The sequence below is a fragment of the Brachyhypopomus gauderio genome, chromosome 8 (assembly GCF_052324685.1).
Source record: "Brachyhypopomus gauderio isolate BG-103 chromosome 8, BGAUD_0.2, whole genome shotgun sequence".
NCBI lineage: Eukaryota > Metazoa > Chordata > Actinopteri > Gymnotiformes > Hypopomidae > Brachyhypopomus > Brachyhypopomus gauderio.
In genome coordinates, this window is record NC_135218.1 from 7,340,550 (window position 1) to 7,367,102 (window position 26,553).

A 26,553-nucleotide genomic window follows, 5' to 3' on the forward strand; every position below is an offset into this window, starting at 1 on the left:
TAGTATATATAATTAAGCGTTAGAATGGCAGTGACTGGCATATTCTCAAACTTGGAACAAACAAAATCATGGTTTTGTGAACAGGTTTTGGTTTTAGAAATATCATGGGCTCGGTTTTGGACGATAAGGCACTCTAGTGAGTGTGCTTTCTTTAATCACGTGACGAAAAACAGGTTATCGCTCAGGGCAGAGTGTCAGTGGAGCAGAGCCTGGCACAGAGAAGAGTTTAGAGCAGCAAAGAACAACAAAAGAAAAGAAAAGAAAGAAACAAACAAATAAAAAACACCACAACTATCACACACACGCTCACACACACACACAAAATGCTAGGCTGATTATACGACATTGGAATAACAAATCGCGGATACACATCCTACAACAGGTGAGATAAAGTCAACTTCTTTGTTTTTAAATATTTTAAATCGCAGCCTATAATATAAAAGCTAGTACAAATATACTAAAAGTCCTAGTACAATATACATGAAAACGATTTATTACACCACGATATTTAAATGAAGTTGAAAAAATATATACTTTTCTTGTGGGTATTTAAAATATATGCAAAATATGCTAAAATAAACTTTACAGAGAAGATAAAGCGAATAGAACACGAAAGTAATTTGCTTATGATTTTCCAAGCAACACTGCAGTTAGACAAAGTAAGTCTTAGTTTACTTGATCTTCTGTGCCTGTCCCCAGAGGCAGCGTTTCTTCTCGGAGGTTGGTTGATATTGTTTATAAACTGCCTACTTGGGCTTAATCCTGAGTTTAAAAAAGTATTTTTAATGTATCTGAGATGTTCATCGTAGAACTGCACAACCACATACAAGGACTGACTGTGTGCGTTAGTAATCGATTTGTAGCCTGTCATTTAGAAAAGTGATGCACGATTGTACTGTAATGAGTACGTTGCTGTGCTAAGGTCCGGATGCAGATTTAGTTTATCAGAACTCGAGCCATCGAGCCTAAGGTCCAACTGTCCCGGGGCAACACCAACGTGGATGCCCGTCATCGACATGGCATGTTTAATCTGGCATGTTTAATCTGAGACCAGGGATTAATTTCTCGTTCAGTCGGGATAAAAAAAACTAGTAAACTATTCGGGTCAAATGAATGTTATGTAAGACGAAAGCGTAATGATGCATAATCTCTCCACAGTTTGAACATGAAGTGCTTCCTTAAACGTGGTCCTGTCATCATGCACGACAGCCTGAGCAGCGTGGCCTGCTCTCTGAGCTGCAGGATTACAGTCTAGGTCAGGAGGTGGAAAAAGGATGTGGTTGGCATTGTTTCAGAATCACACGACGAGCTCCATCTGCTTTAATCATGTTTAGTCTTTCGTTCGGCTCTTTCAGTTTGACTGGACTCGACGTCATACGACGTCCTATTGCTTTTGAAAAGGGTGATAAAAGTAACCATCAGAAAGCCCATGCGCTCGAGACGGTTCTTGTTTGTGAAACGCTTTGACGTATTTAAAAGTACATTTTCATATGGCAGTCAGGAGTTCTCACTCTAGGTTGTGTGTGTGTGTGAGTGCATGTTTTTCATGTCATTTTTAGTCCTCTGTCGAATCGACCATTTTCCAAGAAGTGCATATCTACACTGCCTTCCAGTTAAACATATTTGTGAAATTATTGAAAACAACTGACTGAAACAAATGACTCAGAATTGCCCCTTGGTTCTCCCTTTTGCTTTGTTTTTTTGATCGGTCTCCGTACTTGTAGTAGAAATCTCTCCCTCTCTCTGTCTCTCTCTCTCTCTCTCACTCTTTCCCTTTCTCTCTGCCTCTTCCTCATCCTCTTCCTCTTCCCTTTGGATCGATGACAGCAGGGAAACGTGGACGCTGATAAGGGGACATGGGCCCTCTATGCACACCCAGTCTTATCTCTGCGGTCAAAGAATTGTAATGGGGAAAAAACTACTAGATACCTCCTCCTCCATCGCGTGCACACACACACACACACACACATTTATGCAAACAACAACCCACACACACACACAGCTCGACGTGTACAGTGTCAAGAGGATAGCGTTTTGCTTGCACTCATCTACGTGGCCCCTCAGACAAGAGCAGGCAAAGCAGGAGGGTAATCACTTCATTTGCATATTATGATATGGACCAGCTGTCATGAAGAATCACGCGGGCCTCAAGAAGGCAGCAGTCCTACAAGACTCCGGAGTCAAGTGTGGACCTCATTAGAGAGGCACGGCACAATGGGCTTCGTACGATAGCATATTGCTCTTTGGCCACTGACGTTTGCACTTTGTGGTTCACTTTCAACTTCGGCACAATCCATGAGCGAGACGCGGGCGGCTTCCGAAAAAACCAGGCCTGTCGATACGTGATTGAATGTTTGTCACTCTGCCCTGCTCCTGTAGTTCGGCTCTTGTCTCTTGCCTTTTCAGGTTACCATGACGAGGGCTGAAATGGACCAATAGAATTCCTTCGGTCTGGTTTGTGCGCTGCTGATTGGTTCTCAGCCGGAGAGGGAATGATATTGCTCTGTGTGATGCAAACATTGTTGCATTTGTACACTCTCTGGAGCTGCTTACTGTCTGTAAAATTAGATGGATTTTGTGTGTGTGTGTGTGTGTGTGTGTGTGTGTGTGTGTGTGTCTGCTCTGAACTGATTTCAAATCAGTTTTATGAGTGATGTCTGAACCAAACACACACATGCAGACAAACACGTAAACGTCCTCTTACAGTTCAGTAGACAGAAGAAGAGTTAACACTATGGCTTGATATTTTAGGAGGATTTAGGAGTTTTGTTGTAGGTCACAGTTCAGCATTTCATTAGCATTAGCTTAGTGAAGACATTGATTTTGCAGACATTGGCTAGCATAGTACTTTGTGCTGATTCTGTAGATTGTGTGCAGGTCTTTTTTTTTCAAGTGCGTGGTTTGTGTCATCTGCGTGGTGGTGTTACAAGATGATCCGTTCAACCACACCATGAGTACCTTGCCACATAATCCACAAGACTTTTTCTTCATTCAGCGCTTGAGGCTAAACACGTGACAGGATGAAAAATTCTTGTTTTTAGGGGAGTAACCTTGACCTGCTCACAGGTTCTTTTGCTGAAGTGGTCCATGGTCCTCCTTGATTTAGTTTTACAAGTTATAAAATCTAAATATTATCACATGTAAATTTTAGAAATTTAGAATATAACATTTTGGAAATGCTAAGTAAAAAAAAAAGAGTAATAATTTTTTATGCACATTTTCTGCGTGGTGTGTGTGAGGGAGGGAGAGACAGACATGCAGACAGAGAGGGTCTGTGCATGTATGCGTGTGTTTTCTGTCCAGTGTTTATTTTTCTCCATTATGATATTCAGTTTGTCCAAAGTGATCCGAAAAAATGTCTCTACACACTCGTCTTAACTCACTTGTTAGTGAATGACATTCAGATGTTCAGCATGTGTATTGGTGTGTGGACCGACAGGCAAGTGTCCCGGGTGTCCTACAGTATAAACTAGAAGGACATGAGTATTGTGTGTGTGTGTGTGTGTGTGTGTGTGTGTGTGTGTGAGACTGCTGTATTTGGGTCTAAACTCTGCTCTTAAATTCTAAGCTGGTGAGGATGTGCATTCAAGGGTCTAGTCCAGGTAATCAGGGATTAGGAGATATGGCGATAAGAAGACACATATACACACACACACACACACACAGCCCAAATGTTTGGGGATTAAGTCTGTTTTTCCACAGAATTTATCTCTACCAATTAGCTGGTAGAGTTGCGAATGTCATACGAGGCTGGTGCCGTTCTTCATGTCGTGGTGGTCTTCAGAACCGCTGTTGCCGTTAGTGACTTCCTCTCTCTCCCTCGTCTCTGATCTTCGTGCCCTTCATTGTTGGCACAAGCGGGCGTTCTAGCCACTCTACAGGGACGTGTGTCTGGGCCATCATATAAGCCTCACAAATTCATTTGATGTGTGTGTGTGTGTGTGTTGTGTGTATGTGTGTGCAGGCTACAAATAGCCTTCTGGTGCCTGTGTGCACTGATTTGCATATAAGACAGGGCGTACCCACCCGTGCCATTGTGTCGCTTGCAGCGTCTTCTTCATAATTGGTGGAGGAGGAGAGACAGATGTTTTCTTAACACTAATCCAGATCAAGTGTTCTCGAACTGAACCCAATCAAACGGACTCTGCTAAATTGAATCTGCCGTCCTAAAGAGAAAGCGCTGAACCTGCGTGTAGAGTCGTTGGACTTCAGTGGTGTGGTTTCCTGTTTTCTCCATTCGCCATCTTTTCACTTCTTCACTTCCTGTAGACAGACACAAGTTGCCTGGCCTACTTTAATGGACAAAGAATTAATAGCAGGACATTGTCAAGTTATCAAATTGGCTCTCATGAAATTAAAATTAAATCAAATTTCAAAAGCTGACTTAGACATGCATATAGATGAATACATGAATATTCATTAATGTAAATATATACACACACACCTGCACACAGACACACACACACAGGTTCACAAGCCTTAAAACAGTCTAATCCAAAAACAAATGCTAAATCACAAAAGGAACAGACATCTGCTAAAAATCCTCTGTGTGTGTGTGTGTGTGTGTGTGTGTGTGTGAACATGCAATCACGTGTGTGTGTTCACAAACACACACACACACTTATGTTGTCTCCCATGTTTCTAACTCATGTTATCTAAGAAGATCGATGTAAGCCAGAACAAATTTCAGATGTTGCCTGAAAGTCCAAATGTTTCAGATATTTGCAGGTGAATGAGAATGAGACCTTCTACTGTAATTATTTATTTTCCTTCCTTTCTTCATAAATTCATGGTTATTCTCTCTTGCTTCTTTCTCTCTCCCTTTCTCACACGTAGTGATAGGCTGATAGGTGTTACGACATTTTAGGACCGCAAGAGGGGGAAAAACCCCTTTGTGTGATGTTTTTGCACACCTTTTCTAAAGAGTGTGCAACATGTAGTCAGTATCTGAGATAGCTAGTATCTGAAATAGACAACTGGGTGTTAGTTTTTATCTTCTTATTTAATCTAAAAGACATACCAGCTGCCCGAAATACAACATGTACTGCTTTATCTGAGATAAATTTTGTTTTTCACGTAGATTTTTTAATTAATTGACTTACAATATGAATTAAATTTTTTTTATTATCTATTGGTAGTATATCCATAAAGGCTTTCGAAATATAGAATTGGTATTTGAAAAACATAAAGTCTACTGTTAGAATTTCCTGATATTAATCAGGAAAAAATATTCAATGGTTATGTGTGAATTTGCAAAAAAAAAAAAAGTGAACTGTAAAAAGCAACTGGTAAAGTCAGTCCTTACCAGCTCTATTAGCACTGCGTACTGGGTATATTTGAGCAATTTACTTTTTTTTTTTTTACTTTTGAAATTTGACTTGAGGACCGTTTTGCATGTTTCAGAGTTGTACATTTTGTCTGAAATGAGACTTGGCTTCTGATTCTGAACTGATACTTCATACCATCACATGCTTCATATGTTGGTTATCTGTTTAATTTGGGCCTTATTGAAATTAATACCTTCTTATTCTGGAGAAGGTAATAAGGTAGTTGTAGTTGGCAAATAGTAAAAAAAAAAAAAGTAGCATCATTAGCATGCATAAATTATTTAGATGAAAATTGTATGCTGGACAACGAATAGCTCTGTGTGTATGTGTTGTGTGTGTGTGTGTGTGTGTGTGAGTATATGCATGTGTCTGTGTGTGGGCATGCACTAATGTGTGTGTGTGTGTGTGTGTATAGGTGTGTGTGTGTCTATGTTTGGGCATGCACTAATATGTGTGTGTGTGTGTGTGTGTGCATACATTTCTAAACGCTAACATCTCTTTCTCCCTCAGGATTCAGAGCATGGCACACTGCTCCCTGCCCTCCCTCCCTGCCCCACGCTGTAGCCACGCCCCCTGCAGCCACACCCCCTCTGCCCTCCACCACTGAAAGTCATGCTTTCGGGCAGCTGGCGTCGGAGACCCGTGGGCCCCACCCGCAGCCTCCCCGTGGGCAGGGGCTCGGTGTCGGGCGGCACTGCGGTCCTGGAGGCCCTGTACGACTATTCCTACCGCGGTGCGGACGGACGAGTGGTGTCCATACGCGAGGGGGAGCGTTTTGCTCTGCTGAAGAAGGCCAACGCCGACTGGTGGCAGGTGCGCAGGTTCGGAATGGGCACCAAGGGTAAGGCGCTGTACGTGCCCGCCAACTACGTCCGGGAGGTGCCCGCCTACATCCAGGAGATGCCTGCCTACGGCCAGAAGGTGCCCGCCTCTGCACAGGACCAGTCCAGGCCCCACGGACAACCGGCAGACTTGACTCCCAGGACCAGGCTAATGGGGCGTGGGTCGCTCTCTCCATGCTCACAGACACAGTGTTCAGGTATTGTGTGTGTGTGTGTGTGTGTGGTCACAGCCCAGGGTGAAACCACCCTAACCAAGAAACCAAATGATATTTACAGAGCAGGTGCAAAAGGACCTAGCAGGGCTGTATTCCAACTCTGTACTGTGTTGAGAAAAACCGAGTTATGTGTAGTAAAACCGACTGGGGTGATGGAGTGGTGCGGTCACTCTGGCAGAGAGTGTCTTCCACTCTGCTTCCTCGTCCTCCTGCCCTGGCGGGAGGGAGAGTGTCTCTACATCGTCTCCTACAGTGTCCCAGTGGTCCAGGTCATCAGCTATTGGCTCCTCTAATGGTGAGAAAGCGTAAGTGTAATGAGAGGAGTTTTATCGGCTGGTTGTTCACCAGAACGTTTCATTGCAGTTCTTGAAACCAGTTGAGCGACTAAATGGTTTGAAATGGTGAATGTTCACTCATTAGGTTCTCTGTAGCCGTGTGTGGTGGAGAGGTTTGAAGCTTAGCTTTGCTCTGTGTGGAGTAGTAGTGTATAGTTGTAGTTTACACAGGATAACTGCGTGTAGCGGACTGAACCTGCTTCTCCATGTGAGCAGGTCATCATTTACTCCACACATCCATCTACTTCACATCGATTCTTTATTGCCAGCATTTAGGCACCTTTTAAAGACGTTTCACTTTTAGACAGCCACGTGACACAGCCCCCTCCTACTGAGCCCCCCACCGCTCACGTGAGGGCACCGTAGCACCGTAGCACGTGCCGAGTACGTCACCATCACAGGAACCAATCAGATTTCACTCCACTCGGTTTTGAGAGTTACAGTGAGTTGGGGCACCCCAGCGGGATCTGAAGGCCTGATGAACACACAGTGATCATTCAGCCCGGGCTTGGGGGTCGTCACCTTTCCTGTGGCGTGCTTATAAAAGGAGGCGGGACTTTGAGGCTGTGGATCAGTAGCGGGTCTAATTGCTCTGGACAGCTCTTTTAAGGACGGTATGTGCTTGTGTATTTCTCTGAGTTCGGCTTCAACCTGTGTTTATCTCTCTCCTCCCCGCCACTAAAGGGTTCTGCCGTTCCATGGAGGACCTGAACCTTAACGGTGTGATCCCAGAACTGCGTGTGGAGCCAGACCCAGCAGGGAGAGGCTTCCTCACCACACCCCGCCCCAAGTCCCCCGCCGCCCCACCGGGTCGGCTCACGGTGCTGCCGGAGCCAGGCGGCCTAATGCCACGCAGCCAGAGCTCCAGCAGCCTGCCCCTGAACCCGTACGAGCAGGGACGCCAACCTGGGCCGGGCCCGGCCAGCCCCGGCAGGTCCTACAGTCAGTGGGACGTGGCGAGCACCGCACGCAGGCACACGGACGCACTAATGCAGGTGACACGTATGCACATATATATGCAAATTCAGGTGACACACATATATATGCAAATTCAGGTGACACAGTGGGGTCACTGGCACTTTTCTGAAGTAGTGAACTATGGAAATGTTATCTCAGTGCCATCTATACACATTTAGTCATTTGCTTTCCTTTCCTCCCTACCTTGCTTTTCATTTCCTTTCTCACTTTTTCTTTCTTCTGCTCTGTTCACTATAAATAGAGCACTATTTCACTGCTTACTGTATACTTCTAAGCTGAATAATGAGGGATTGCAGCTACATTCAGGTTGCAAGCTCCCTATTTTCCCCCTTTCAGTTTATGTAACACTCTCTCACACACACACACACACACACGCACACACACACACACACACACACACACGCACACACACACACACACACACACACACACAGTTAGAAGCTTATCCTTATTCATTCCTCTCTGTCACACACACACACACATACACACACACACATATACACACACACACACACGTACTCTGTGACCAGAGTATCTAGTGGAGCTTTGGTCACACAACCCAGTCCTCATTTGTTTGTTTGTGTTATGAACTATTTTTAATGAAGTCTTTATACCAACCACCAACCCAAAAATATATAGCGGGTGTTGTTAGAAATGCCAGAAATAGCTCTGCTCACAGGGTTGCTGTAGTACACACACACACACACACACACACACACACACACACGGCTTAGATGAAGGTCATGACTTCTCATTCAAAATGCCTAGTGGGAAGTAATAACCACTGTAGTTTCTGTTTATATTGTCTATAGCCCTCATTTTCTGGATCTGCATTCATAAACATTACTGTATTTATGTTGTTATGAATCCTGGCATGTATGCCGTTACCTGTAATGGAACATTCTGTGTCTGTGTGTGTTTTCATACACAGTTGTGTCAGTTAGGTAAAAGCACACATGACCTCATATGCACACAGAGAACAAAGATGACTATAGTGGAAAATGTTTCTTGAACCCACTGCCGTTTCCGCTCTAGAAAAGAATCGGAAGTGACATATGACATCTTTTTTTTCAGTTTTGCTCACTCTTTTCTTTTTTCTCTTTTTTTCCAAGCTGTAGTAGGAATGCAGAAAGGAACTATGTACTTATACAGCACGGTAGCCGCACGATAGCAGATTGCAATATAAAATATAACAGAATATTCTGTAGTGATTATATTCCTGAAGCGAGTTAAACCCACTAGACTCATGCAGTCTACACAGTTCCTACTCACACCATCTTCATCACTGACATCCTGTCCGACAGCGCTACACGCTCAACGCAAGCTGGTTTTTTTTTTTTTTTCTTCTATTTTTGCCAACCGCATATTCTGTGCCACTGGTTTATCTCACGTCCGCTTTACGATCAGACTATTTCTACTTAATCCTGCTTTAGTAGTTTTCCGTATAATGATCCACCAGGACAGTCAGAGGAGGTTGAGTCCCTCCCAGTTAGGTTTGGCTGTTCTGAAGGTTTTTCCTTGTGTGATCTCTGGACGTACTTTTCGCACCACTCCTGTCTTGTTGTTCACTGGTCTAGACCCATGTCACCATAAAGTAGCTTGTTGTGTCTGATGGAAAAAGAACCATACGATTGCATATGAACTGAAGTGAATTGATTGATATGCTATATGTCATGTAGTATGTATGTGATGTTTGCTACAGGACGGCTGAAGGAAACACATTTAATTTTTTTGCAATATCAGAGCGTTCCTTATAGCACCTGTGGTCAGGTACAGGCAGGCTTCAGGTCCAAAGATCTCCAATCTCCAAGAACTTTCAGTTTCTTTCAGGTACTTTCAGGCCAGCAGTTCAACAGGAGTTTGTTCATCTAAGGGTTTGCCAGCTTTCTTAGTTCAACCTTGTACCACCTTTATAAAAAATCACCGTGTAACCACATCAGCTCGACACTGGAAACTACAAAGGCCTGCAAAGTAAAAGGCCTGCGTGGTCTATTCAGTGAACTGTGCTTGCAACCTTCCCACAATCACAAAAAAGTGATTTGAACTATCTGAACATGCAAATCTGCTGGAGCACAAAGTGGGACAGTAAAATACTGCTCTAAGGAGCACAGAAAACTTCTCTTGCCGCTGGTGATGTCAGAAAGACTGCTGCCATCTGCTGGCGATTGCTAGTATTGCACTTTCTTTGGACATGCGTTAGGGTCCTTAATAGAACTGAATTATGTAATGTAGTCCATGGCTGTAAGCACTCATCTCAACCTCCATGGTACAATTATTTTCTTATCTACACCCATTTCACTGAGGACTTTTATGTCCAGGGTTACATTAGGGCGTGAAGATATGCACTTATATATTTAAAAATATATTTTTTACTTTTACTGTCTCCCACTCTAGTCCGGGCTTTAGCCTGTTAGCAGTGTTAACACCGAATTATCTATTGTCATATGACAATTTGACAGAGGCTGCAAAACGCTTCTGGAAGTTGCTCTGGACAAGGACGTCTGGGAAATGCTGTAAATGTTGTTGTAAATGTAAAGAAACATTAGCTTCCCTATCACATTTTTCTTTCCTCTTCTTATTACGTTGCATTGTTCAATGGAATTCACGCTAAACTGAAATGCAGTCAGATAAAAATATAAAAATGGAAAGATGTCATGCATGTGAGACACTTCACTTGCACCATGTAGAGAACAGGGCAGAATGAACAGCAAGGGTGCTGCCATATTGTTTCTGTTTCCTGGGAAACAGCACACGGGGCTTTAACTTTGCTGAAGAAAACTCTGAATTGGTTTCAAAATCGAATATAGCATCACTCAATCTCTAAACTGCAAAACAATGCATGTGAATTTGTGTTTAATGAATAAAATGCTGAATTTACCTCAGAGGCAAAAGCAAACCCCCTCGCAGACAGTATACAACTAACTATATTGTATTTCAGTCTGTAGTGCAGTGAACGCTCCATAACGAAACGCGGTGCATTTCAGTGGAGAACAGTGCGGCATTCCTGCCGTAATGAGATGGCATCAACGCAGCTGGCTGCTGAGTTTAGGACGTGCTCCATGGTCTGTGGTCCTAGAGCCCAAGGGTCCTTCTTGATTTCCTCACTAAGAGTTTTCGAGTCTAAAGAGCCTTTACCTGTATGCACAAAAGCCTAGCTACCCAGCCACTGCTAGCCAGCGGCAGTTACTTTCATACATCACCTGAAAGATCTCTTTCTTCTGTGGAGATGACACACCATGGCCCAGCAGGGTGTCCAGCAGCTGTTTGGACCAGGCTGGCCTGGACACTACAGGGTCCTACAGGGTCCAGCCAAAGCTTCAACTACAGCAGTGCTGCATTCTCCAGTGTCTCCATCAACATCTAAACTATTCTAAAAAAAAAAAAAACAACTCTGGAAGGCTCCAGAAACAAACATTATTTGGAATGAGAAACAAGTAATTTGATCTAGACAAGACCAAGAGATCATGGATTTGCTTTGCACCAAAACCAGCAGAGTAATGTTAAATGGAGTCAAGTGTTAATCCTAGAATTCCTTTCCCCTTTGGAAACGGGATGTGCCTCACTTGCTCCTGAAGTAGCCAAAGCTAATAGATAGAGCTTACAAACACTGAATCAAGTCAAACAGCTAGTGAACATACTCAAGGAGGTGCTAGCCTTGCGCAGATTTGACATTCCACAGTGAGCTAGTAACACACATTGTACACACATTGGAGTATAACACCTCACAGACAGTGCCTGCTCAGACTATAAAGGCCTGATGTAGAACTGTCAGTCTGACATCCTGGGATATAGACTCCTCCCATTACAAAAGGGTATTGCATCTATAGGATGCTAGCAGCCCAGAACAACCCTGTAGAAATAGTCTGTATGTTGTATATACAAAGAGAGTTGAGTGATTGGCTGGGATAAGTAGAGGGACTGGGTTGATCCCATAATCCCATGATCCTTCTGGGCTGATCCCATGTTTATGAGTCTGGAAAGTCTAATCAGGACAGAATGTTCACTTCAGAGCAGGCTTAGTGATCTGTTACCTACCTCTGCACAGACATTGGGAAGAGTAACATTCAGCATTCATTATTAGCATTATGGCTAGTTTAAGAGTAGCACCTAAGAAGCAACATACCGTACCCTGCCTGGAGATATATACCATACTACACAGAGGCCGACTGTCTAACATGAGCTGACTCTGACAAAACAGCGGGTATTTCTGTGGTCTGACTCAACGACTGTATTGTCATGGTTACATTACGAGTCCTGGGACGAGGAGTGTCAATCAGCATACAGTGAAAGTTCTTGAAATCTGCTAGAATCCTGCAGATGATCTTGCAAACCAAGGTTCAGAACTTCTTCATCAAATCCTCCGCCCTCCTTCGATCGTTGTGTCACTTGCGGTACATGGAAAGATCTAGAAGCTGTCAGGCACTGTCAAAAAGTAGAAAACATAACCAATGACTCAACAGCAGCTGACAGTCAAGTAGCTCAAATGAACCTGCTACAGCAAGCCCAACTGGACAGTTTTCTGGAGGAGTACTGCTTCTCTTTTTCATATTTCATTTTTGAACCTAGGGTAGCGACCTGTGATCGAGAACATCCTTAACCCCTCCCCCCGCTCTTTTGATCCCAGGCCTACATTTCCCAGAGTTCATTGACGGAGCAGGAGCGAAAGCAGTCGGCAGAGCCCCCCTGTCCTCTGCCGGACCAGAAGCCCTTGCAGTTGCTGCAGATGTGGGAGCAGTACCATGACCCGTCCTCCGGCCGCTGTTACTACGTCAACACCCTTACCAAGGAGCGCTCGTGGAAACCACCGCGCAGAGCTCTCCAGAGCAGTTATACTCAGTACATGGTAACTACTCAGTCCCAGAGAACGATTATAAAGGACGTTTGGTGACCAACTAATGTAAACAGACCCGCAGAACAGTCCACTAATGTGAACAGTCCACTAATATGTGGCTGAGTGGCCCAGTTCAAATGTCACTCTACAGCTTGGGCACACATGATATAACATGGTGACCTTTTGTTGTTGCTTGGTTACACAATCTCCTCTGCTCGTGCTTTTTCAGGCCAGCGTAAAGCAAGCGGGGACTTTCCCACGTGACTCCAACCACCTGTCACTTCCTCACAACTCAGGAAGAAAGTCAACGCACGGGGTAAAGCAGTTCTGCCTCTGCGCCCGTGTGCTTGTCTGTCTGTGTGTGTGTGTGTGTGTGTGGGCATTCATTATATCTGTGAGAACTACCTCATTCACACCATTGACTCGTGTTCAACCCGAAAAAAAAATTCTGTTTCATTTTTACACAAAATGTATAGGCATTTCTTTTCCAGGGTTAGAGCTATTCACACTCAGATCTAGGTCAGACACCGTGTGACGCTATTTATTGCTGTAGATCATCAAAGTCATTCACACGGCAAATGGTTTTTGCGGTGTGTACCGTTACAGTTGTGCTGTAGGCCAAGCACACAGTATGCAACACCGCTTTCTGTGTGAGCAAACACATCTGCAGGTACCATCAGGTTAACTCAGGTACTCTTTGGACCGGTACTGGGTAGAAATGGCGTAAACATGGGGAGAAAGACATGGGAAGAGAGGACTCGCACATCCACACCCAGATTCTTGTATACCAGTGGTCATCAGTATCTGTCCTGAAGGGCTTCTGCTACCATTATGGTTTGCCTTATTTAGCACTCTTGATTTAGCTCACCAGCTAATTATCAAGGCTGGCTGTGAGCCGTCCGGAGGGTTTTGGCACGGAAAACGCTGAAATTGGCCAGGAATGAAACATTTGGAGACATTTATTAGGCAACTAATATCTGAAGAAGGGGATGAAAGGAATAGTCTGGAATATGTGTTCAGGGCTATGAGGTTAAGTGCTTGCTTATAAGTAAATGGACTAGTGTTGTAGTGGATGTCACTCTAAACCTGACAGTGAAGCCTCACAGTTTACGATATGCATTTCCTTCAAATGTTTGTGTTGCTGTTGTTATTTTGGGTTAATATCAAGGTTATGCCTGTTGATGTAATGCCGAAGGTCAGACTAGGTACCTTCAATAGTAACCGGACTCAAACACACCCACAAACAAAAACAACCATGTGATAACAGTTATATGGGTATGCTCGAATCATCCTTCTGCTGTTGAGGAAGCTAACAAGAGAGAGAAAAAGGGAGACAAAGAGAGATGATCATGCTGATTATGCTGCCTTCCTCAAAAAAAATGAGGAAGTTCAAACCTACAGCAGAAAAGGAGGTTAATATGGGCGGGGCCTGTGGTTCGCATAGAAAATGTGACAGTGTTTGGTAAAAAAAAAAAGAAAGGGAGAGTTTTGAATTTATTTGTTTTGAGAGAGCCTTACAGATTCTACCTGGACCAACTATTCAGAGATGGAGTTTACTGGATTATAATCTGGAGGAACTGAAAAGATCAAGTTCTGTAAATTGTCGCTTTTTAACTGATGAGGAAGAAACTCGTCTTTAATGGGTACTTCATCTGTCATGCAGGAACTAACACATCAGTCCGTTTAGAGAACAGCATACTTCACTTGCAGAAGGAGCCAGAAACACATTTAGAGATTGTCTTTTAAAAGTTTTTTATGGAGATTTGTGAATGTTTTGGGAGTATTGAGTGTTTTGGGAGCAGTTCGAGTCTTTGAGAAGCTCCATCAGGACGTTAGGGATGTTCTGCCTAACATTTCTTTTGCTGTTCTTAAACGGCTAGTTTCAGTTTGTCCACCACAGCATCCTGTCACTGTGTGTATGTACGTGTGTGTGTTTCAGTTATGTTCTTAAGATTTTAACTTCTAATATTGTACCCTCCCCTCAGCTGTGCCCTGAATTCACTTGCAGTGCCCGGGATGCCAACCATTGGCAGCTAAGTCAGGTGAGGCAACTTCAGAGCTGCATGTCCGCTTGTCTGTCTTCTGTTGGCTGCCACGCATGAACTTATTAATAAAGGTTCTCTAGAAATCCAGCACCGGATGTTCAGCAGGACTCTCAAGGGGTTTTGGGTAATCACGTAAATATGAGAATTGAGTTGGAAGGGTCTCTACCTGTGAAATGCTGGTTTGAACCTCTTGTGGTAGTGGCAAGATGGATGGCTGAGGTTCATTAATTCTGGACTAGTATCGGGGTGAGCTGTAATCCAGAGCGTATGGCCAGCTAGGACGCTGCTCTGTAGCCATAGAGCATTGTCATCCTGCACAAAGGCGTTTTTCAGTCTGTCTGATAAACTGCTTTGGACATCATTGCAATGAAAGCGTTTGCTAATTGATTTATGAGAAGGGAATGAAAGATGTTGGATTGGACTGGGATGGACTGAACTAAGCTGAGCTAAAGTGACCTGGAATTAAATTCAGTAATATGAATTCAAATTGAATGAACATGGATTTGGCAGAGCTGAGTGGAAGTAAATAGCGTTTTCCCCTACTGCAGACCATGCAGCGTGCCGCGTCGTCAGACGCCCTCACTTCCGCCTCCCTCAGCAATGCTGACACCCAGCGCAGGAACTCTGATTTAGCAGGGGGCGGTGGATACATCAGCCACTCTATCTCCATGATGATGCCTCCTCAGACAGACAAGATCTCTTCTAATGGCAAGGTCGCTCTAAAATACATAAACATGAACATGTAGAGACTATTTGAATGTATGCACACGCACACAGACACACCTACACACGCAGGCAGACCCCAGTAATGCCTTTTCTTTCAACCCCGTGAACAGTCCGAAATCACAGTGTTGATGGAGTCAACTTCTACTGACTGCTCTCCAGACCGTGATGGAATGACACCGGTAAGAAACATGTTTGCACACCTCCGCAATCACCCACCCACACCATTAGTACCATTAGAGTACCATTGCTGTCCTGTGCTTGAAAGCTTGGTTGTGACTTATGGTACCATTATTAGGATCAAGCACAGCAGACATTCTTGAAAGGATCGTCATGATCATCAAATATTTAGTTCTCCAATTGTTTTGTTGAAAGTGACCTGCATTATAGACACCATGTGAATGCCCCCCACCCCAATCTTGATATATAGTATTTAGCTTTTTAAGTTTAACCTGTAATTCATATGCACCACCCTTTCTAGGACCGTGCTAAGTCTAGCCGCTCAATATCAAACACGTTCTAGCGCTGCTCCTGCTGCAGCTATTCTAAAAGAAGTTTTATTCCAGCAGCAGAATGCATTAAAATAGATTGTTGGTGCAATTAAGGGTCACCTAAATCCACTTCTCACAGAACCTGCCCTCTAACTAACCCACTAATCTTCTGCGTATGCTAACACACTGCACACTGCTGTTACACCGAACACTCACACCTCCGACTCTCAATGCAGGAGCTTGAAAAAGCCGGTCTGCTCAACAAGACCAAGATAGCAGAAGGTGGCAGGAAGCTGAGGTAAGCTTATCTTAAAGGACACATGTCTCATACCTTTACTCGGACACACACATGCAGGTACGGGCCTTGTTCAGAACTGAAGTCTTAAAGGAGCTCTTGTAGAGCAACTCTGTTATAGGACTTTTCCAAGAGACCTGCTAAGGTTGGGACAAGAGGACATTTTACTGCCAATTAATATGCACATCCTTTTTCTACAGGGAAGTCTTTTGTATGAGTAAGATAAGCAAGCTCTCAGCTGAGTAGCACTGAATTCATGCCGCACGCCAGTTTGAATTAATGTCATGCCAGGCCAGACAGCATGTGATAACTTTGTGCTTCAGGAAAAATATACATTCACAGGTTATGAACATTTATTTTCTGGAATTATATTCCATAACTTTGTTTCTGTACCTGAAAAAAATGCTTTTGGTATTATAGAAGAATTTCAGCAAATATGTTTGTCTAATGAGTCTCTTAACATTTTGTAGCTAGGAATGCATGGATCTTTAAATCACACTTTCTGCACATTTTTGAGTTTCTCTCAAAAATCATCAAGCAGGATTTCTATATGGCACTAAGGGATTCTAAAGGGTTTTATTGTATCTTTGAGGCGTTATTTGAATATGTAATTATTAGACCTTAACGTTAGTGGACACTGACCTACCAGTAGCACAAATATTGCTCCTACATCTGCTACAGCTTCTAGAACATGCTGCTGTTACCATGGCAATTTGGCATCGTCCTTCGGTTGGCACAACACTATGAGGCAAGAATGGTTTGTGTCCTGAGGAGATACTTACAAAACATCTTCAATTTGGCTTTACTTTCACACTCACTTTTCACACTGTACCTTAAAGGAGCTGTCAAAACAGTGCGGTCAGGCCCTTTAACCCGCCAGGGAAAGGCTAACAAAAAGGTGGATAGAAGAACACTTTATAAAGATATTTCATAAATAAAAAAAAAACCAACCTTGGTTACTGTTGAACGCATTTCTAACTGGGAATGGTATTAATCAAAGCCGTGTGTTAGTGTGGCTTCAGAGTATGTGCCTACGTGCTCCTTCTGGCGATATTTTTGAAGAGTTTTGTGACGTAATACTATTAGTGAAATGACAGGTAATTGAACCAATTATGGGGCCTGACCTGTAGGAGCCTGGCCCTTCTCAGCGTTGTGCAGAAGTGACTACCTCATAATTAGCAACACCTATGCGCTTGCTACCGTGGCCAGCTAACTTGTGAGATAGACTTTGTACTGAACCTAATTAAAATGTTTTTTTTTTTTTTTTTTTAAGGGAACCCTTCGGTGAAAAGCTCACAATATTAGAGCGAGGATGGCCGACTCCATCTTTAAATCTTAGCCAGAAAGGACAAAGTTATGTACTCATGTCATTCCTGTAAATGAACTATGAGAGGGATGCATGACTAACTGGCCTGCAGTGCAGCATACACACTACTTTTTTTTGTCTGTATTTGTTTTTGTGCTGCATTATTGAACCTGAGGAATAAGTTAAGGTTGCACGTTTTTTTTGTAGTTGTTTGTTTCAGCGGGATGGTTATGCAGAATGGCTGGTCCACCTTACACACCGCCTCCTGCTGCCTCCACGATATACCTTCCCCGCACAGTTTTTTGACAGTTGCAAAACAACTTTGAGCGTTTTAAAATAGGATAATAAATTAACTTGCCTACTTACCATTTTGGCTTTTAAAAGACGGTTAAGAGGGCAGACAGGAAGGTGTCAGAGCCTGTTTCCTCCCGCAGGCTTCGTGTTGAGCGCTGAGGGCTCGGTTTCCTGTTCCTCCAGCTCCAGGTCATTTCTCGTCCTCTGACCACTTATTATTTCATTTTCTGCACTTTTCACCTCGTGTGCTGAAGGCCCTTCATGTTGTTGATGGGTGGCTGTAGTTTTTATAGAGTTGATGACTTAGCATAAGCTTACACAAGCTGTTTGAACCTTGCAGATTTAACTGTGTTGCTATAGTTACAAGATGAATCCTGTTCCCACGCACATATTATTTTGCAGCGATTTTTTTGCTGCATATACTTAACTAAGAAAAGCAGTCAAGGCGTTTAATACAACCTTCCTAACGACTCACATTAGCTCGGCTAAATTTATTCCTGAAGTATTTTAAATAAATATTAAGATAATTTAAACAATGTATATAGACAAATAACAATTCTAACGGCAGGCCATCTGTAAAACGCTTACTACACATTGAGCTGTTCTTGAAGTATCAGCTGAATCGCTATCTGAGATGGTACATTCGCTTCAAGCCAGTGTGTGTGCTTGAGGGTCCTTCCCTAAGTTAATCTGTGAACATGATGGCAATTAAGTTTCTTAAACTCAACAATGAAAAGTCTGAACTCGTGTTGAGAGGGTCTGAGGGTGCTTTTAAAAGGCTGATCTTCAATTGGCCATCGGGGATGTTATAGTTCCTCCTTATTCAGTTCATGATCTATAACATTACTCACCCCTGCTTCTCTGTCATTCTTCACGATGCAGAGGTTCTAGTTTAAGGTCTCATTATCTCTCATGAAGATTACTTTAACTAACATTTGGCTAGGTTTCCAGCTAAAGTCCCAGTAATCGTGGTATAAGAAGAGTTGAGATAATGCACTGATGGTCCCTCCACACCTTCCGGCTCTCTTAGATCTACTACATCACATCTGCTGTCCACTCTGTCTGGTGTGAGGTCTCTCCAGCTCCTACACTCTACAACTGCCTTGTCTCTGTCAGAACTGCACTACTCTGTATGCTCGTTCATGAGTACAACTCTGTGTTGGTCTGTAGGAAAAACTGGAACCTGTCCTGGGTGGTGTTGGTAGGGAACAGTCTTATGTTCTTCAAAGATCCCAAAACCCAAAGTCCTGAGAGCTGGGTGAGGACTTCCGTCTCTTATCTGAAAAACACGTCTGCTTGGTAATGTCACAAATATAGATATATATTTATACGTGTGTGTGTGTGTGTGTGTGTGTGTAGAAACCAGGTAACAGTTGTCCAGAGAGCAGTGTGGATTTACGAGGAGCTAAACTGCAGTGGGCCAATGACCTTTCCAGCAAGAAGAATGTATTCAAGGTGTGAGTGAGTGAATGTGTGTGTTTGTTTGTGTGTGTTTGTTTGTGTGTGTTTGTTTGTGTGTGTTTGTTTGTGTGTGTTTGTTTGTGTGTGTGTGTGTGTGTGTGTGTGTGTGTGTGTGTGTGTGTGTGTGTGTGTGTGTGTGTGTGTTCTGGGGATTCAGCTCACCCGCACTATGTTTACTGCTTTTGAAACGAATAAAACTCTGCATACCATTATACTGGATTGTTGCTGGTCGACTGTACTGATATATCAAATGAAAATGATTAATCAGTTAGAAGAGACTGTCAGAGCTTAAATTTGACCTTAATAAGTTCAGACACAGTAGTAATAAAATTATCTGTGAATGAAACCGTTAGTTCTCCTCTAACTTCCCCTGTAAAAAAAAATGTAAAGGCCTTACAAAGCATAACGTGGGTGTGTGTGTGTGTGTGTGTGTTTCTGTAGCTAAGGACAATTACAGGGAACGAGTTTTTGCTGCAGTCGGAAACAGTCTCGATGATCAGTGAGTGGTATAACACAATTCAAAAAGTCATCGACAAACTGGTGAGTTTCTTTATCATTACAGTTACTATATAGTACATTGCTATATTATACAGATTAGACGTTTTATACCTAGTGACATTTTAACAATTTATATACTTATTATCTGTTATCTTATACTTGTGTGTGTGTGTGTGTGTGTGTGTGTGCGCATGTGTGTGCGTGTGTGTGTGTGTGTGTGTGATGCAGGATAGAGAGAATCCAATAGACAACGTGTTGCTGTATTCATTGAGGAGAACAAGTTCCTTTGAGATGTTGGACCAGAGTGGAGATGAGGAGGAGAACCGTACAGGAGTCAGGACCCCGAGTTAGTCACCAGCGCACACCCAACTCTGGCGAGGGTTATGGGCATTTGGGGTTGAAGTTTATCATGACAGAACTAAATATTGATACCCAAACCTTCATTTTGGTGTGCATCTAACCTTAACTAATCTTCATATTCAGAGGTGGACATTCCAGGTTCAGAAAGTAAAAGTCCTCACCAGGATTTTGCTCAGGCTTCTTGGATTGTGTTGATTCCACTAATTTTACCTGGCTTGCACTAATTAGAAAATCTAGCAAGCTTGAGTAAAATCCTGGTGAGGACTTTTACTTTCTGAACCTGGAATGCCCACCTCTGTTCAAATTAATAAATCCCTTATAGACCAAATTCTGAAACTATATTTATGCATATTTGTTAGGGAAACACGTGTGTTTGCTAAACTCTCATCCCTCGCTCTCTCTCATTCTGTGTTTGCGTGTGTATGGCGCTCCAGTCTCTCCTTCTGTCCCTAATTTGGAAAACTCGGAGCGCAAACGTGTGAGGAACCGTCTGAAGAAGCTCATCTTGAGAAGACCTCCGCTGCAGACACTACAGGAGAAGGGTCTCATCAAAGGTGAGTAGAAACGTCACCCCTAAGGCTGCCATTGCAGAGAGGTCAAAGAGTGGGTGGGTTCTCAAAAACAGCTTGATCATTGGTGATAAGATGGTAAACAAGACTTCTGACATGCCAAATATCTCAACTGAAATATGAGAATGGTGCTCATGGATTACAGCAAATCAGAAACCCCCTTCACTCTCTCTCTCTCTCTCACACACACACACACACACACACACACACACACACACACACACACACACACACATTCAGTTTTTCTTTTCAGGAGTACAGACCGAACCTGTGAGAGGGAGTTTTTGGTTCTGGCAAATCATAATGTTTTGTCACAGCTGTGTATTGTGGGATAATACAAGATAACTCCAGTAAACTAATGCAGAACGCAGCTTCAGTAGGATCCAAACATCTGGATCCACTATCATGAGGAGAATTTGGCACAATGATAGATTTTCAACACAGGAAGAAAAAAGAGACCTCCAACGGTTTCACGCAGCCTCACTGACATTATTACAAACAGCAGAAACATATTTGGCAACAGTCCTGTGGTCCTGTTTAAAGTCGTAGCACTAACAACAGATAACCTTTTGTGTTAAAATTATGATTATTATTCATATTTTAAAAACAAATCTAGCAGTGTGAGTCAAAAGGCCAAAAACTACTGTATTTTTTTATAACGTGTCTGGATAAAATGTTTTTTGATAAATACGTAATAGCCCATTCTTGTGGATTCAGACTTTGATCATTTAGTCATTTACTATAACATCTCAGTATGCTATGTTCAGCATGGAGCAAAGGTTTCCTTCAATTCTGCTACTAATTATGGATACATGAGGTGTTTAACAGAGGCAGTCCAGAACACATCAGCATGGCATTACTTAATTGTACTTAATAGCTGTGTATCTTCAAACTCTCAAATGTCAAAATAACTCATTTAGCAAAGTGGGTTAAGAGTACAGTACATAGTTATGCTGTCTAAACTATACAGCCTTGCTTGTACAACAGTCAAAAAATTGTACTAAAGAGTACAACACACCAGCTGATTGTACGTGTATTTGTGTGTGTTTGTTTGTGTGTGTGTGTGTGTGTGTGTGTGTGTGTGTGTGTGTGTGTGTGTGTGTGTGTGTGTGTGTGTGTGTGTTGGCACTCTCAGACCAGGTGTTTGGCTGTTCCTTGGAGGTACTGTGTGAGCGAGAGAAAAGTACAGTGCCACAGTTTGTTAAAAAGTGTACGGAAACGGTAGAGAAGAGAGGTGAGTCCACTGAGCATGCTCCTAGCGCCTGCCTCTGTCTGACATCACCATGTGCGAGTAAAGCAACTTATATAAGTAACTTGGGAGTAGATGACTGATTTGTGTGTGTGTGTGTGTGTGTGTGTGTGTGTGTGTGTGTGTGTGTGCGCGCACTTTCAGGTTTAGACTCAGACGGCATCTACAGAGTCAGCGGGAATCTGGCGGTGATCCAGAAACTGCGCTTTGCTGTCAACCATGGTGAGACAGAGTCAGAACCACAGAAGTGTGCTGTTTGCCCTCACGAGCCCCCACGTTTATTCTCCCCTGTGCTCAGCTGCAGTCTGCATTGGTAATGCAGCGAGGGTGAGTGCGTGTGTCTGATCTGATGTGTTGAGCGTAACCGCTGTCTGTCCCTCCAGAGCGGGCCGTGTCTACAGATGGACGTTATCTCTTCCCAGAACATTTAGTGGCAGGTAGTCCACCCTACCGGCAAGAGCGGGATTCCCTGCTCGCTGTCCCTGCATCTCGCTTTCAGTCTGTAATCTAGGAGTAAGCTGCCCGTTAACACTGATGCCCAAAAAAGTTAGGGCTGGTAACATAACCTAGTAATGTTCGGATATATAACATAAAGCTAACTGGACCCTACTAGATTTCATTCATTGTTAGCCACCTTAGCATTTGGTTAACCTATTGCTTTAATAGCTACAATGGGCATTGGTAAAGCCTGGTCTCATATCAGTGGAAAGGGGCAGCTTCAGCCATTGCTGTGTTAGCAGCGCGCCGCTCCGTATGCGGGATCTGTGGCACAGGAATGCCTGCTGCTTTGTACTGCCTGACTGATGGATGTTTTTCTGTCTTTGTTTGTCTGTTTTTCACTTTTGTTTTTGTTTTTGCAGAGGAATAGTGCTTTGTCTTGTTGGCTGTATGGGATTGGTGGGATTAGCAAGATCAGATCTCTGATAGATATGCATGTGTGTGAGAAGCACGTTAATAGATGAAGAGCTGCTCTAGGCCAGTGTTTGTACTTCCACAGTTTATTCCTGCTTCAGCTGTTATGTTATTCTTCTCTCTTCTTCTTCTCCTCCTTTCTCCCTCTGCCTATTTACTCCCTTCTCCCGCACCCCCATGCCAAGGAACTTTCCACAACATTAAATGTGCATGCTTGGTGCTTTCAGTGGGTCTTGGAGAAAATGTGGCACTCATCAGATCTTCTCTGTGTCTCCTCACGACTCCTTAAACCCAAATTGACCACCACTTCTTCTCTGGGGCCTCCTCACGACTCCTGTAAATTCACCTTGATCCCACCTCCTCTCCCCGCACCACATCCTCTGTGTGTGGCTCAGTGGAGCGCGTGGACCTGGAGGACCCACAGTGGGAGGACATCCACGTGGTAACCGGAGCCCTGAAGCTCTTCTTCAGAGAGCTTCCAGAACCACTCATCCCATACGAACTCTTCAACGACATGGTCGAGACTGTCAGTAAGTGAGAGAAGGAGAGAGAGGGATGTGAAGATGGATGTGTAGATGAACAGATGAATAGCTCCATTTATGAATCATGTGTGGCCCAAAGTATAAGAACTTTTCAGTATAACAAAAAGTATAAGTTTATTGAATAGTCTTCTTAAGATGTTTAGATTAAAAGATAAATCAACTGAGTGTGTTGGTGTATGTGAGCTTTATTGCTTTTTTACTTGTGCTTCCCTTGTGTTTAGTATAAAAGTTAGTATTTGATTCCAAATACCAATAGCTACATTGAGAATACGCCCCACTTGTATCTCTAAGAACCACAAATGATAAATTATTAAATACTTAAGCCTTTCTGCAATTAGAAGAGGTATTGTTTTTCTAAAATGTTTGTTTCTTTGTCTCCTGTAGAGATGTCAGGTTACTTGGATAAGGTGGCCCAGATGAAAACACTGGTTACCAACATGCCACGCTACAACCATGATACCATGAGACACATGTTCTACCACCTTAAGCGGTAAGATTGCGTTCACCATGTGTGGTTCGGGTTGAGAGTCTTGATAGTGTAGAATCTGCCTCTTTCATACTTCATAGCTCATCTGACCCACTAATGCCAGTTCAGTTCTGTGACCTGTGACCACATATTTTATTTGTGATGTCGGAGAAAACATTTATTTAATTATTTCCAAAAAAAAAACTTTTTTTTTTTTTTAGCACACCTTAATTGAAATCATTTTCATATTTTTGCAATCACGTGCTGTACAATCTCTCTGACAGCATCAGGTAGTGAGAAACTGACTATTCCTCTGCAGCTTTGATTGGAGGGAGACTTGGAAAGATCTCTGAAGCCTTCAGAAACTCAAGACAAATCACTTTTTCAAAAATGGTGAACTTGCAGGGCAGCCATGCAAATATGCTTTCAGCCACTAGAGGGGATTCTGTGTTCACTGATCATTGTATAAGACAGGGAGAAGTCCCTGAGGGGCACGCATGGTCCCATTAACCCAGACAGAACAAACAGCTAAGAGTGATGAGGAGCGATTGTTTTTACAGCTCTTTATCAACTGTCCAGCTGATCCAAAGTTCTCTCAGAGGGAATTTAATTATACAAGAACAGTAGAAGTATAGGAGAATAGTCATAGTATGATGCTCTGGCCACTTCATTGACCTCCATTCTACTCTCTTTTCGTTGTAGCTCTCTCTCTCTCTCTCTCTCTCTCTCTCTCTCTCTCTCTCTGTCTCTGTCTCTCTCTCACTGGAGTCTCTCCTTCATTTCTTCCTTCTCCTCCCTCGCTTCCTCTTTTAATGTGGAAGTTTTGAGCAGTTGCTGGCTAAATCTGTGCTGAAGTGGGAATTACATTTTTAGAAGAATGTCTCATACAGTGGTTTAACCCCTTCCTTCTCCCTGAGGCTCGGTTGAACTGAAACTCAAATGCCCACTCACACAGTCTCGGTCTCTGTCTCTCTATCTGTCTGTCTCTCCTTCTTTCTCTCTCTCTCTCTCTCTCTCTCTCTCTCTCTCTCTCTCTCTCTCTCTCTCTCTCTCTCTCTCAAACTGTCCCGCAGAGTGATGGAACACTCAGACAGTAATCGCATGACCACGCAGAATATCGGGATAGTCTTCGGGCCGACTCTGATGAGGCCAGAGAACGACAGCGGAAACATCGCCGTTAACATGGTCTATCAGAACCAGACGGTGGAACTCATCCTCACTGAATGCGAGCAGATCTTTGGAACTGAGTCACCCGGATCCCTCGGACACTGGTGAGGGGCGAGAGCATCAACGGAACCTGCGCACTGTGAACCATGAAGAACCTGAACTCTCGAGGGCCGGGGCGCGGGATTCACGCCGTGGATTTGTAACACTGTGCATGTCCGTATGTCATTCTGGTGGGCGGGTGTGTGGGTGGACACATGGATGGAAGGATGGAACTGCTTTAGCAAAAATTAGCCAGTTGTCATATAGAGTGTGTATAATATCTAAAAAAAAATTATTTTATAGAAGTGTGTGCGTGTCATGTCTCCAGTGTTTTTATTGTACAACTAGGGAATATTTGGAATACCACAAATCATGGGTGGTGCCGAAATGACAATAGATTAGATTAGTAAATTCTGTAAAATAAATCAATAGGTCAACCTATTGGCAGAAGCATGAGCACAAATCAAAGGTTTGCTATGTTCAACAGTGCTTGGCTCTTTTTATTAGCTAAATTAAAATGGTTCAGAGTGATCAGAGTGCTATGTAATCCCCCTTTCTACTGTTGCATCAATTTCATGGTGTGTGCTCGTGTGCGTGCGTGTGTGTGTGTTCCCATGACAGAAAGCTGTGCAGTCAGAGGTATATTCTGTATGTTACTCATTGATTGGGTGGAGGTCTTTGCCACCATTGATCCAAATCTCTGCTTTTAATAATAGAACAAAAGAGCAGCTAAAATTGCATATGTTTAAAAAATGTAGAGCACGAGCACACCCCCCCCCCCCCCCCCCCCCCCCCCCCCCCCCACCCGTGCTTGGGTCTTTTTAGACCGACTGTGGTTTGGCAGGAGACAAGATGGAGTGAGAGAGAAGAAAAAGAACAGAGGAAACATGCATGCATTATAATGTTAGACTTTCTGTATTTATTTTTATTTTCGTGTTATTGCAGTAGGAGACTAGGGGAATGTGGAGATTACTAAAGCTCGCGCTGAACTCTTCCTATTATTGCTGTTTTCCGTTGATGTGGTTAGATGTGGTTTAAGCGGCTGTTGTCCTCTTCACACTGATGTGACCTACTCTGCTCCCTTAATCTCCATGTCGACCACGCTCGCTCTGTTGTGACTGGAGTGACCTTCTTGGCCAGCTTTGTAAAACCTCTACAGGTAGAACATAAGCGTGATCCATGATGGCCTTCTCACAACAAAGTCCGACTAGCTCATTCTTGCTTTCTTGCTACCGCATTCTAGCTTTCTCTGCCACAAATGTTTGTCCTTTGACTGATCTCAGTAAATATGTATTAAATACTTTTATATGGATTATTTTTTATGAATATATGGTCCCTAACCCAATTTATCATAATAAACAGAATTTCTAAAAAATGCAGGTTTGCATATGCCTTTGACTGTTGTTACACCATTGTCATCATTATTTGTCTAATTGATGCTTAGCCTGTGTTGTGCCAACTGGTTAAAGCAAATTGATAGTTAAGTAATTTTCAGCTGTTTCTCTTTATATGTAATTGAAAAAACAAAAACAAAAAATATGTTCAGAATGAAATGAAGTTTGACACCTTGGTTCATACATTTATTCATTTATTGATGGCTTTGGGCAC

The 26,553-nt window shown here is 43.2% G+C and overlaps 1 protein-coding gene across 4 annotated transcripts; it reads left to right on the forward strand.

The window, feature by feature from the left end:
- The first annotated feature begins 38 nt into the window (after window positions 1–38).
- Window positions 39–25,718, forward strand: arhgap9 (Rho GTPase activating protein 9). 4 transcript variants are annotated; one of them, XM_077014107.1, is made up of 20 exons: window positions 45–382; window positions 5,838–6,366; window positions 7,404–7,714; window positions 12,322–12,540; window positions 12,758–12,844; window positions 14,514–14,570; window positions 15,122–15,286; window positions 15,410–15,478; window positions 16,024–16,085; window positions 18,853–18,940; window positions 19,042–19,137; window positions 19,585–19,683; window positions 19,870–19,987; window positions 20,436–20,555; window positions 21,706–21,804; window positions 21,964–22,041; window positions 22,203–22,256; window positions 23,127–23,261; window positions 23,658–23,763; window positions 24,813–25,718. In XM_077014107.1, exons 2-20 carry the CDS (start codon window positions 5,940–5,942, stop codon window positions 25,012–25,014), a joined length of 2,592 nt encoding a protein of 863 aa, XP_076870222.1. In that variant the 5' UTR covers window positions 45–382; window positions 5,838–5,939; the 3' UTR covers window positions 25,015–25,718. The 4 variants fall into 4 exon arrangements, 3 of the variants coding, with proteins under 3 accessions (XP_076870224.1, XP_076870222.1, XP_076870223.1); XM_077014108.1 differs by lacking the exon at window positions 45–382 and adding an exon at window positions 2,188–2,330; XR_013132721.1 differs by lacking the exons at window positions 23,658–23,763; window positions 24,813–25,718 and adding an exon at window positions 22,680–22,754 and having other exon boundaries at window positions 39–382; window positions 22,959–23,246.
- The last annotated feature ends 835 nt before the right edge of the window (window positions 25,719–26,553 follow it).

Bases quoted from the DNA above. Each gene is read 5' to 3' on its own strand.
- arhgap9 (XM_077014107.1), top strand. From the start codon at position 5,940: ATGCTTTCGGGCAGCTGGCGTCGGAGACCCGTGGGCCCCACCCGCAGC. The intron at 12,845-14,513 runs GTAAAGCAGTTC...CCCTCCCCTCAG, and splicing joins GAAGAAAGTCAACGCACGGG to CTGTGCCCTGAATTCACTTG. The intron at 16,086-18,852 runs GTAAGCTTATCT...GTTGGTCTGTAG, and splicing joins GAAGGTGGCAGGAAGCTGAG to GAAAAACTGGAACCTGTCCT.